At 38.3% G+C, this 13,768-nt stretch overlaps 1 protein-coding gene across 1 annotated transcript in view; it reads left to right on the top strand.

Moving 5' to 3' along the window:
* The window catches only part of Brwd3 (bromodomain and WD repeat domain containing 3), a 162,077-nt gene that overhangs the window by 45,666 nt on the left and 102,643 nt on the right, over nucleotides 1-13,768 (top strand). The window contains exons 7-8 of the mRNA XM_004669595.3: nucleotides 9,065-9,225; nucleotides 11,065-11,286. Of these exons, the coding sequence (XP_004669652.1) occupies nucleotides 9,065-9,225; nucleotides 11,065-11,286 (383 nt within the window). The remainder of the gene's footprint in view (nucleotides 1-9,064; nucleotides 9,226-11,064; nucleotides 11,287-13,768) is intronic.

Here is a 13,768-nt window from a genome sequence, read left to right as displayed (position 1 = left end):
TGACTGAAACCTTCATTATTAATACATCTGGAACATAAGTAGTCCTGCATAGATTGGTTGCAATTTTTCTACTGGACCATATAGATTGAGTATTCTTTATCTGAGATACTTAGGACCACTGGTGTTTTGAATGTCCAATTTTAGAATAGCTTCATAATGAAATCTTAGTTATAGGACTTAAGTCTAAATAAAAAAAATGGGGATTATGTTTTATGTATATCATGTACATGTATGCATACAATACATGCACCCTTTCCTGGTAATTTTATACATTTTTTTTCTCTTATTGAGGCAGGGTCTCACTCTAGCCCAAGCTGATGTAGAATTCACTCTAGTACCAGGCTGTACTGGAACTCACAGTTATCCTTCTAACTCTGCCTCCCAAGTGATGAGATTAAAGGCATGTGCCACAATATGCCCAGCTTAACACAATGTTTTAATATATTTTTTAAGTGATACCCTATGGCATAAAGTCAGGATTGGAATTTCCTAATTGATATCATGTCAATCAATAAAATACTTCAGGTTTTGTAATTTTTTAACAATTAAATTTATTTTTTACTTATCCACATTTATTTATGCATTTATTTGTTTTTCGAGGTAGGCTCACCTGGAATTCACTCTGGAGTCTTAGGGTGGCCTTGAGCTCAAAGCAATCCTCCTACCTCTGCTTCCAAGTGCTAGGATCAAAGGAGTGTACCACCATGCCTGGCTCTTTCTTATGTATTTAGTTTTGAGGCAGGGTTTTGATAGATAGGCTAGGCTGGCTTCAAATTCCCTGAATAGCATAGGATGACCTTGAACTTAAAAATATTTTTTTTTTCCTTGAGGCTGACCTGGAATTCATTATGTAGTCTCCTGAAATTTACTAGTCTCAGGGTGGCCTTGAACTCACTGTGATCCTTCTACCTCTGCCTCCCCAGTGCTGGGATTAAAGGTGTGCACCACCATGCCCAACTAAAACAACATTCTTTAAAAAATTTTGTTGTTCCATTATTTATTTATTTGAGAGCGACAGACACAAAGAGAAAGACAGAGAAGGGGGGGGGGGAGCGCATGCGCATGCCAGGGCTTCCAGCCATTGCAAATGAACTCCAGACATGTGTGCCCCCTTATGCATCTGGCTAACGTGGGTCCTGAGGAATCGAGCCTAGAGCCTGTGTCCTTTGTCTTCATAGGCAAGCGCTTAACCGCTAAGCCATCTCTCCAGCCCTAAAACAACATTCTTAACCAGCCTAGTTAGGTTCACTTTGTGTATCTAGTTTTCCGTGGGTCCTAGGGAATCAAATCTGGGTCCTTTGACTTTGCAGGCAAGCGCCTTAACCACTAAACCATCTCTCTAGCCCTTATTTTGCTGTGTAAGTTTTTATTTATTTATTTGAGAGAGAAAGAGGCAGAGGGAGACAATGGGTGCTCCAGGGCTTCCAGCTGCTACAAATGAACTCCACACACATGTGCTACCGTGTGCATTGGGCTTATGTCGTTTCTGGGGAATTGAACCTGGGTCCTATGGCTTTGTAGGCAAGTACCTTAACCACTATGCCATCCCTCCAGCCCTTTACTGCATTTGATTTAAAGTGTATTTTATCTGCTACAAAAGTGTGATAACAGTTTTCTTTTAGATAGTATTTGCATGAAATATTCTACTCTATCCTTTCACTTTTAGTCTATGTTAATTTTAAAAGGAAGTGATTTTTTTCTAAGCAGCAGACTGTTGAATATTTTTCTGCATATATATGGTGTGCAGGCATGTTTGTAAATGTGTGCCTATGGAGGGTATGTATATTTGTATGTGTAGAGTCCAGAAGATAATCTTAGGTGTCATCCTCCAGTAAGTTGTTCTCTTCCTTTTTTTCTTTTGAGATAGGGTCTTACTCTAGCCCAGGATGACCTGCAACTTTATATTCTGAGGCTGACCTTGAACTCATAGTAATCCTTCTACTTCTGCCTCCAGAGTGCTATGACTAAAGGCATGTGCTACCATGCCTGGCTTGTTCACCACTTTTTTGAAACAGGGTCTCTTACTGAATGTGGTGTGTGGCAAATAGACTAGATTTGAATGGCCAGTGAGTCCTAGCAATCCATGTTTCTCCACCTCCCCAGTACTGGGATTATAGCCACACTACCACAACTCCAGGCATTTATGTTGGTACTAGGGATTGAGCACAGGTCCTCATCCTTGTGAGACAAATGCTTTACTGAGTTATTTACCCAGAATTGGTGTGTGTGTATGTGTGTGTGTGTGTGTTGGGAGTTGAAACTGGGTCTCACTCTAGCCCACTCTGTAGCCCAGGCTGGCCTCAGACTCATTAAATTCTCCTACATGAGCCTCCTGAGTGCTGGGAATAAAGGCGTACACCCTATGCCAGGCTCAGTTTTTTTTAAAGGTATAACCTTAGTTATGTTTCTCTGGCTGATTTCAAACACAAGAGATACTGATACTTCTGTGTTGGCCTCTCAAGTATTGTTTCTTGACATGTAATGCCACAACCAGCTTTGGTCTTAGTTTTTATTTTTAATTTGTGGGGATGGCGATTTGGCTACCATTAAGCTGCTTGCTGACAAAGTCAAGGGATCCAGGTTCGATTCCTCAGATGCACAAGGTGGTATATGTGTTGGAGTTCGTTTGCAGTGGCTGGAGGCCCTGGTGTGTCCATTCTCTCTGTCATTCGCTCTCTCCATATATATATATATATATATTTTTTTTTTTTTTTTTTTTTGGAGGAAGGGCTTTACTGTAGCGCAGCCTGACCTGGAATTCACCATGTAGTCTTAGGGTGGCCTTGAACTCACAGTAATCCTCTTACCTCTGACTCCCAACTGCTGGAACTAAAGGTATGCACCACCATGCCCAACAAACAAAAATACTTTTAAAAATTAAATTTTTATTTGGGGTGTGTGCGTGTGTGTGTGTGTGTGTGTGTGTAGATGTAGGTAGGTCAGAGGACAACTTCAGAGTTTGAGACAGGGTCTCTTCCTACTGTAAACAAATTGCTAGGTTGCAAAGGAATGTCACACTAGCAGGCCTAGAAGCATTGCATTGGACTCTCCTGGCTCTGCTTCCTATTGTAGGCAAGTTGGGATCTGAGATGTATGTGCCACTTTACATCCAACTTTATATGTTGCTGAGGAATTGAACATGGTCTAGCAGACTTTGCAAGCAAGCAACTTTAACCATCCACTGAGTCATCTCCCTAGTCCCTAATATTATTTTTTTTTGTTTGTTTTTTCAAGGTATGGTGTTTATGATATGCATTCACATATATGTGAGTTCATGTGCAGGATGCATGTATGTGTGTGGGTGTGTGCATATATTTATGCACTGTGTGGAGGCCAGAGGAAAACCTCAGGTGTTACCCTCAATAATACCATTGACTTAGGGTTTTTATTTATTTTTATTCGAGGGAGAGAGAAAGGGAAATGGGCACACCAGGACCTCTAGCCACTTGAAATGAACTCCGGACATATGTGCCACCTTGTGTTTCTGGTTTACATCTGACCTGGAGAATTGAACTTGGGTCCTTCGGCTTTTCAGGAAAGCACCTTAATTGATAAAGCCATCTCTCCAGCCCTACTTATTTTTGAGACAGGTTCTCTAGTTTGCCTTGAACTTAACATACTGGCTGGATAGCAAGCTGTAGGGATCCATTTGTCCACCTCCCTGGTGCTAAGATTACAGGTGAAAGGCACTATGCCTGGCCTTTTTACATATGTTTAGAGATAATTCTATCTTCCCTTGACAGTTTTTCTTACTCATTCCTCTCTCCCTCTGCTTTTAAAATATTTTATTTATTTATTTGAGAGAGAAAAACTGGCAAACTGAAACTGAGAGAATGGGTGCACTGGGGCCTCTAGGCACTGCAAATGAACTCCAAATGCGTATGCCACCTTGTTTCTCTGGTACTACATGGACACTGGGTAATTAAACTCTAGTCCTTAGGCTTTGCAGGCAAGCACCTTAACCACTGAGAAATCTCTTCAGCCCCCACCCCCGTGCTTTTTAAAAGTGAGATGTTGCTATCTTCTTCAGTCTTGTTTTGAGCTCCTGTCCTCAAAATAGTCCTTCATCGTAAACCTCCCCAATGATGGGACTACAGGCACATACTACCATATCCAACTTGTCTCATTCTTTTAGTTTCAAGAGCTTCCTTAAGCACTTAATGTAAGAAATATCTGGTATATATATATATTTTCCCTCAGGCTTTGCTTATCTAGGAATATCTTTATTTCTGTTCCTTTCTAAAGCATGGCTTTATTTATTTCTGTTTAATATTGATTGGCTTTGTATGTGCTGTGGGTGTGTCTCTGTCTGTCTGTCCATATTGTGAAAATTTCATACCACTTTCTCCTGGCTTGTAATATTTCTGCTGAGAAGTCAACTGTCAGAATCGTGTAGATACTTGTATACACTAAATTATTTTTTTTCTCTTACAGCATTTAAAATCCTTCTTTTACCTTTGGTAGATGACTATATGTTGAGGGGTTGGTTGAGTTCATTCAATAACCTTTGATTTTCCTATGTTTGGATATATGTACCCTTTAAATTTGCAATACTTTCTATTATTTACTTATTTTTTTATTTATTTTGGTTTTTCAAGGTAGAGTCTCACTCTAGCCCAGGCTGATCTGGAACTCATTCTGCAGTTCCAGGGTGGCCTCAAACTCATAGCAATACTCCTACCTCTGCTTACTGATTGCTGGAATTAAAGGTGTGTACCACCACACCTGGGCCTACTTTGTTTTCTTGAAGTGCATTTGAGTTTTATCACTGCCTGTTCTGATTCTGGCACTGTATTTTAATTAAAAGGGGGTGGTATGTTTTTCTGAAAGCTCATAATCATTCTTGTTTTGTGATATAATTTGGGGATTCCAGGCTAAGATGTATTACAGTCTTGCTAATGTAGTTTTGTTTATGCCTGTCTTTAAGAAATCCTAAGCAGCCTTTTATTTTCTCTGAAGCTGTAGTCACTTCTGTATTTCACCAATGGATTATGTATAGGTCTGGGTATACTGGGAGTCTGGTATGTGTATGTTACCACTATTTCAGCTTAAGAGAGTAATTTTTTCCAGCTTAGCTCTAAGTATCCAGTCAGTGTGGTGTTCAGAATGACCCTGGGGCTTAGATTGTTCTTAGATACTGAGATTCTACCTGCTTCTGGGCAGAATTATCATGGATCTACAAGCCCCTGGTTCCTATGCTGTATCTGTGTCTGCCAGCGCCATTAAGTTGTATCATACTTTGAGACCACAGCTTGTCAGTCCAGTACTAGACAGGTGTGTTGGTGCATGCATGTAATCCCAGTACTTGGGAGAGAGTCAGGAGGATTGGGAAGCTTAGCTTTCACTATGAATTTTGCAGGTTATAGAAGCAATATGAAAATCTGTGGTGTTTCTATATCCTAACAATGAACTAGTCAAAGAAGAAAATTTCAAAATAAAGACCAAGAAATAGAACAAAAAGTATAAAATCTATCCAATTGACAATATCAAATAATAAAATATGTTGGGATAAATATAACCAAGGAAGTTATGTATCTGTGCATTAAAAACTAGGCAACAAGCCAGGCGTGATGGCACATGCCTTTAATCCCAACACTTTAGGAAGCAGAAATAGGAGGATCGCTGAGTTCAAGGCCACCTTGAGACTACATAGTGAATTCCAGGTTATCTTGGGCCACAGTGAGATCCTATCTCAAAAGAACAACAAAGAAAAAAACAAACATCAACAACAAAAGCTGGGTAACGGGTGACAAAAGGCAATCTTTTCTCTTCATAGATTGCCTTGTTATCTACTTCTGTCTACTTCTCATAGTTGCTGTTTCACATGTTCCTTCTTGCTGATGATACTCTACTTGTGTTATGTTTGTTTTTATGCTTCAAACACTGATTCTTTTTTTAAAAATATTTTTTATTTTTATTTATTTGAGAGTAACAGACAGAGAGGAGGAGGAGGAGGAGAGAGAGAGGGAATGGGCATGCCAGGGCTTCCAGGCACTGCAAATGAACTCCAGATGCATGCGCCCCCTTGTGCATCTCGCTAACATGGGTCCTGGGGAATCGAGCCTCAAACCGGGGTCCTTAGGCTTCTCAGGCAAGCGCTTAACCTCTAAGCCATCTCTCCAGCCCAAACACTGATTCTTAAAATGCGGCATTTTTTCCCCAAGGCATGTTGGGCAATATGTGGAAGTATTTTGCTTCTCCTAGCTTAAAGCTGGGGTTCTAATGTAGTCCAGTGGATAGATACTAAAGCTGCCGCTGGGTACCCTGATGTGGGCAAGTAGCCCCTGTAGCAAAGAATCATACACCCTGAAGGGTTAGTTGTTCCTCAGCTGAAAAATTATACATTAAAATAGCATAACTTGTCTTTCCTCCATCAGCCAAGAATGAAAGGAATAAAGGAAAGCAGAAGGATTTGTTGATTGTTTCAAGGAACTCAAAGTAGTAAGAAACATTTGACAGAGGAAGATTGCCAGAGTCCCAAAGCTATGTTGCCTGCTCATGTTTTCTTAGAGTTATGGAAATTTGTTTGGCTGGCTGTGCAACAGCTACTAAAAATAAATCCTCTTATCTGGTATTTATTATTGTTCAGTTTCTGTTCTTTCTATCATTAGCCATTAACTCAGTGACTTATACTATGATATTAATACTCAGATTTGCAATGTGTTCTTATGATGTACTTTTAGAGTTTCTCTGAGTTTGATGTTTAACATTCATATGCTTTGTTATTTTATCAGTTTAAAATGGCCAACAGGCCTAACTTTGAGAGATTTTGTTATTCATTGGATAGTGAGACATTGAAAGACTTCATGCTTGATTGTAGTGTGACTCTCATTATTAATTTTTTTTTGTTTGTTTTTGAAGGTGGCCCAGGCTTACCTGGAATTCACTATGTATTCTCAGGGTGTCCTTGAACTCATGGTGATCTTCCTACCTCTGCCTCCCAAATGCTGGGATTAAAGGCATGTGCCACCATGCCCGGGTATTATTTTTTTTTTCAAGGTAGGCTCTTACTCTAGCCCAGGCTGACCTTGGAACTCACTATAGTCTCTAGCTGGGATTGAACTAACAGAGGCCCTCCTACCTCTGTCTCCTGAGTCCTGGGATCAAAGGCATGCATCACCATGCCTGGCTCATTATATTAGCTAAACTCAATTCACACCTTAATTTTATCTTGCTTAAATATAAAAATGTTTTCATTTGTACATTATCATTTTTGCAGTGTGGCAAAATGTTACTTTGCCTCTAGGTGATTTTGAGCATATTGAGAACCTATGTTTTGAGTAAAATGTATTATTTTTTAAAAATTTTTTTGTTCATTTTTATTTATTTGAGAGTGACAGAGAGAGAGGGGCGCTCCAGGGCTTCCAGCCACTGCAAACGAACTCCAGATGCATGCGCCCCCTTGTGCATCTGGCTAACATGGGTCCTGGGGAATCAAGCCTCAAACTGGGTCCTTAGGATTCATAGGCAAGCGCTTAACCACTAAGCCATCTCTCCAGCCCTAAAATGTACTATTATGTGTAAAATAAAGTATTTTGAGTGTATTAGGGAATAAAATGAGAAAATTTGATAGGGAAACTGTGTGGCTGTAAATCACAATTCTCCTTTTAGAAATGAACAAAATTGAGGTGGTATTTGTAGGAGAACTATTCAGACTTATGTTACAATCTTGATTTAAAATTAGGGGATTTAAAAAGAACATACAAAATGAGTCAGGAGGCAAAGCTTTAAAAGTTCTTTGTTAAACTAGTAGAAGAAACTCCCTATTCAAAAATGAAATGGGAAGAACTAATAAAACAAAATATCTATAAAGGGATTTTTTTATTCTTTAGACTTATGCAGTGTTAAACCTTCCTGTCTCTTTCACTTGTATAGGTCTCATTACTTTTGGATTTTTAGGGTTATTATATAGTAAAGAGGTAAGACAGAATTTCATAAAATATCCCACATAATTCTAAGATACAGGTGCTTAGTCAGGTAAAATTGTAATTCTAAAATTGTATCATGCTATATGCTTACATATATATATATAGCTTGTCAGCAGCATCTTTGACTATTGTGCACTAAAAAAGGGAAAATGAACTGTGCAAATCTGTCAGTGGGTAAGATTGCTTGTTGCATAAGCAAGAGGACCTGAGTATTTAGTTAAAATGCTGGGCTTTGTCACACATGCCTACAACCCTAGTCCTGATAGGGCAGAGAAAAGAGAATTACTGGGGCTCATTGGTCCACCAGTCTGACTGAAAATGGTAACTTCAGGCTCAATGAGAGACTCCAACAGAGCAGAAGTGTTATACAGGACACCAGACATTCTGCTCCGGCCTCTGCTGTACATGTGCACATATGGTGTGCACACATATATACACTATAAACCCCACTTAATTCACACACATACATAAAAAGGAAGATGAAAGCCGGGTGTGGTGGTGCATGCCGTTAATCCCAGCACTTGGGAGGCAGAGGTAGGAGAATCACCGTGAGTTTGAGGCCACCCTGAGACTCAATAGTGAATTCTAGGTCAGCCTGGGCTAAAGTGAGACTCTACCTTGAAAAACAAGAAAAAAAGGAGAAGAAGGAGGGCTGGAGAAATGGTGCAGTGGTTAAGGTGTTTGCCCACAGCCTAATAACCTGGATTTGATTCCCCAGTACCCATGTAAAAGCCAGATACACAAAATGATGTTCGCATCTGGAGTTTGTTTGCAGCAGCTGTAGGCTCTGGTGCACCCATTCTTTCTGTCTGCCTCCTCTGTCTCTCTCTGCTTGAAAATAAATAAATAAAAATGTCTAAAAAAAGAAGACAGTAAAAAAGAAGAGAAAAATGAAAAATGAGACTGCTTAAAAAACTACAGGTAGCCAAGCGGAGTTATTAGATCCCTTATGACTCTGGATTAGTCATCTTGAGTTTAGCAAATAAAGGAATGTACAAGAGAATTTGGAGTTTTCACTGAGTGGAATTGGTAGAGTGAATATGTACCCTGTTTTGTCTTACTGTTTGTAATTTTATGGTTTTCCTTTTTAGATTTTTAAGAGGCACTTTACTTTTTTTTTTTTTTTTTTTTTGCAGTGAATATCACCTCTGCCAGGCAATTAACTGGTTGTAGTCGCTTCAGCCATGTTTTTCCTTCATCTGCTTACCAGCATATTAAAATGCACAAGAGAATTCTGGGGCACTTATCTTCTGTCTACTGTGTAGCATTTGACCGAAGTGGGAGACGAATTTTTACAGTGAGTTTAAATTTTATGATATAAAAATATTATAAATTTACAGTTGAGGCTAGACGTCATGATATGGTATTATTCTTTGTAAGTAGTCCTTCTATTTTTGGTCTTTGGGGGTTTGATTTTTGCCTGTTGTCTTATTGTAATTACACTAAATGAGAGCTCTAAAGTTGTTTTGCTTTAAAAACATTATTGACATCTTCCATAATTGTAGACAATATCCCATGGTAATTCCCTCCCTCCCCCTCCCACTTTCCCCTTTGAAACTCTACTCTCCATCATATCTATTCTATTTGGATATATTAGTGCAAGACAGATTAGGTAGAATTGAAAATCCTTTCTAATTTTATATCTGTAAAGGGTGAACTATGTTGGGAAATTTAATTTTAAAAGTTAAATCTTCAGAAGGCCTTATGTGCTAGAGATGGTTAATTCATGTGAAACAAGTATATTCAATGTCATTTCATTTAATAGACATTTATTAAAATGTATTGTCAGTGTGTAACTTACCCTGAGTGCTGCTGTATTGGTTTAATTAATGGTTGAATCACCTTCATGATTGCATAGTTCAACTGTATATTATTGAAGATAAGTTATTTAATAAATTTTTCTTTTACTTTAGCACTAGTTATTTTTAAAATTGGACTTATATTAACTAGATCTTGCCTTTTACTTTTGATTAAAATTGTTGCTCTTCAGTATTTCTAAGAAATTTAAAAAAAATATTGACATCTTCTATAATTGTAGACAATTCTAAGAAATACTGATCACTATGTTAACATAAATGTATGGAGAATAGCATAGTTGTTTCTGTTTATATAATAACAACAAAGGAAATTTTTTTTTACACTTTGAAAAACTCCTTACATTTTTTTTTTACAGACTTTCCCATTGACAACATATGTCTCTTAAGTATGTCAGGTTACGTATTTGGATATTACTGGTCTTGATGACAGTCGTCTTTAATAAACAGATAATTGTTCTACAATATTAAAATAGAATTTCATCTACTATGTTTAAAGCTTATTTGAAACTCTTTTTCTAAAATTTTTTTGAGTTAGGGTCTCACTCTAGCCCATGCTGACCTGGAATTTACTATGTAGTCTAAAGTTGGCTTTGAACTCATGGCATTTTACCTACCACTGCTGCCCAATGCTGGGCTTAAAGGTATGGGCAACTACATCTGGCTGAAACCTTTTTTTTTTTTTTTAAATTTTTTTTTTGTTGTTGTTGTTTTGTTTTGGAGGTAGGGTCTAGCTGTAGCCCAGGCTGACTTGGAATGCACTATGTAGTCTCAGGGTAGCCTCGAATTCACAGTGATCCTACTACCTTGGCCTCCCAAGTGCTGGGATTAAAGCCATGTACCATCATGAATGGTTTATTTGAAACCTTTAATAGGAAGTTCAACAAGATTTTCACTAGAGATTATTAATGGACCAAGGTATCATGAGAAATGAATATAAACTTTAAAATAAATTTTGAAGTATTTGTAGAAAAAATATGCAAATGAATAAGAAAAAAGGCTGTTAGGCATATGGTGAGAAGTAATTGCAGACATACTTAATGTCAAATTATTTAAGGGTAAGTTTAAAATGTTTTGAGATTCTAGGATTAGTAGTAGTTTTGAGATTTCCCATAAATGCTATTGTTAGTTTAGTCTTGCCAGTTCTTTTATTGGAACATAATTTTATTTGCTAATGGAACCTCATATATACAGGAAAATAAAAAGTAAACATTTAAAAGTAAGTTAATAAGATTCTTACTCTGTACTTTTTCATTTCTGTGTGGTGTAAATAGAAAATTCATGTTTCATTATAATTTCTCTCTCCTTTTCTGTTACTGTAGGGTTCAGATGACTGTTTGGTGAAAATTTGGGCTACAGATGATGGACGCCTCCTTGCTACACTTCGAGGGCACTCTGCTGAGATTTCTGACATGGCAGTTAACTATGAAAATACCCTCATTGCCGCAGGCAGCTGTGATAAGGTTGTAAGAGTATGGTGTCTTCGAACTTGTGCACCAGTTGCTGTCCTTCAGGGACATTCTGCTTCTATTACTTCCATACAGGTGAGGAAAATGATAAGGCTTCTAGCTTATGAAACAAAGCTGAAAATTCTCTCCTTTGTATTGATAGTAGCACAAAGAATGACAACAGATTCTTTTAAAAAATCAGCTGTAAGCCAAGAATGGTGGCACATGCTATTAATCTGAGCACAAGGGAGGCAGAGTTAGGAGAATCACTATGAGTTTGAAGCTGGCCCTGGACTATAGAGTGAGTTCTAGGTCAGCCGGGGCTAGAGTAATACCCTACCTTGGGATAAACAGGTGTGCTGGGCATCCTAGAATTTGGAAAGTTGAGGTAGGAGGATCATCATGAGTTTGAGGCCAGCTTGGAACTGTGGAGTAAGTTCTAGGTCAACCTGGACTAGAGTGAGACCTTGCCTCAAAATATAAAAATCTCTCCAGACATTGTGGCACATACCTTAATCTTAGCACTTGGGAGGCAGAGGTAGGAAGAACACTGTGAGTTCGAGGCTGCCCTGAGACTACATAGTGAATTATGGATCAGCCTGGTCTATCATGAGACCCTCCCCTAGAAAACCAAAAAAAAAATAAAAATATAAGTGAAATAAAATTCAGGTGTATATTCCCATTAGAAATGAATAAAAACGATAACTGAGAAAGTTCTTCTAATAGAAAACTTGTTTGTACTATGTGTATGTGGAATAGGGAATAAACTTTAAATGCCCAATAGTACCTATAATCAGGATACCAACAGTTTCTGACATGCATATTTACATACACTTTGTTAATACTTAGTTCAAGATGTGTGTCAGTCATACTTACTATGTATGTGTATAGGTTAATTATTAAGAGGGTAATTTTATGATTTAGTGTCAGAGATTTTCATTTATTTATTTATTTTGTGGTTTTGAGGTAGCTTCTCAAACAAGCCCAGGCTTACCTAGAATTCACTGTGTAGTTTCAGGTTGGACTCAAGCTTACAGCAGTGTTCCTATACCTGCATGGTAGTTTGAGTAGATGGCCCCCAATATATTCAGTGTTTTATTAGTTTGTAGTTTGCATCTACAGCCACCTGGTTGGAGGCATTGTCCCTGGGTAGATCTTAGGATCGAGCCCTAAATTGTGGTGGTGGGTTTGAAATTCTAATCTAAAGATAAGCAAAAGTGTTCTGCCTGGAGTTCCTGAAGTGTGCTGTGTGGCTTTTTGGCTTTTGGATTGTGTCTTTTTCTCTCTCTGCCTGGTCCTTTTAAGGGGGGGGGGGCAACTTCTTCCACCATTATTGAAACTTCCCCTGGATTTTTAAGTTTCAATAAATATTCCATCTTCCATAACTGTTCCTGGGCTGAAAGTATATCTCAGCAAACTGGAAGCTGTTTGCTACAGAAATTAGTACCAGAATGTGGGGTGAGATGAATGTGGATTTTGGTCTTATGGAACTTTTATTTTTGAGAAATAGACTTCGTACTTTAACAACTGAAGATGCCTTCTGGAGTGGTAATTAAGTATTATGGACTATTCTGATGAGAGTTTGAACATGCTAAGTGCAGAGAGAATTGAACTTGGAGGTTTGGTTTATGAGCTTTCTAAAGGGAAGGAAAGACTGCAGAGGACATTGTCAGAACTGGACTACTGGCATAAAGGCTGGTTGTGCTCTGCTGTCCAGGCCCAGAGAGTTTGTTCAAGGTTAAATTTGTAATTTTGTAAATTTGTAATGGACTGATGTGCTTGGCTAAAGATATTAGACTGAGAGATTTAAGATTTTTTAAGTTGGATATCCTCAAACAAGTTTAAATTACAGGCACTGAGACTGGTTTTGGGTTACTGAAGCTGCTATTGTCAATAAATTAGTAATCTTAAGGAAGATGGCACAACTTCTTTTCATTAAAACAATGGAGAGGATGCCTAAGGAAAGACTACGGTAGAAACGCAAAGGCCTTTTGGGAGACTTGAGTGGAGAAGGAATCTGCTTTTCAAAATTATGATTTATTTCCTCTCTGAATTAAGAATATGGCTGTGTTCTACACAGCTGGTATTAGTTTTGGAAGCATGAAAAATGTGTGGAGTGGTCATGAAGTATAACACGGTTCTAGGAGTCATTGCTGAGATGTGGAACGAGGCAGGGCTTGTTGACCCTGCTAGTCTACAAGAGCCTTTGGAAGATGGACTGTAGTTTGCATGGAGATCTAAAGACGTTTTGTATATACCAGAACTGAGCAAGGGATACCACGGAGGCTGTTAGCTAAGGATGGAAGTTTTCCCTGGCTACCCTGCCCAGATGGAGAGGCAGAATTGGAAAATTTGGAGACTGTCAGTCTCTGGTTATATTGGACTTGAACTGCAGAAGTTTGATGATTGCTTGTTGGTAGTTGAGTTTTTATTGTTCTAATCCCTCCTTTCTATGCCTTATATCAGTTGAAAATGTATACTCTGTGCCTTTATTTGTTGAAAGTATATCACTTGTTTGATTTTTGAAGGACTCGTAGCTATGAGATGATCTTAAATCTCAGATCACACTTAGGACTGG

This window comes from Jaculus jaculus, chromosome X (assembly GCF_020740685.1).
Source record: "Jaculus jaculus isolate mJacJac1 chromosome X, mJacJac1.mat.Y.cur, whole genome shotgun sequence".
Taxonomy (NCBI): domain Eukaryota; kingdom Metazoa; phylum Chordata; class Mammalia; order Rodentia; family Dipodidae; genus Jaculus; species Jaculus jaculus.
The sequence above is the reverse complement of the archived record's forward strand: the minus strand, read 5'-3'. Positions and strand labels throughout refer to the sequence as shown.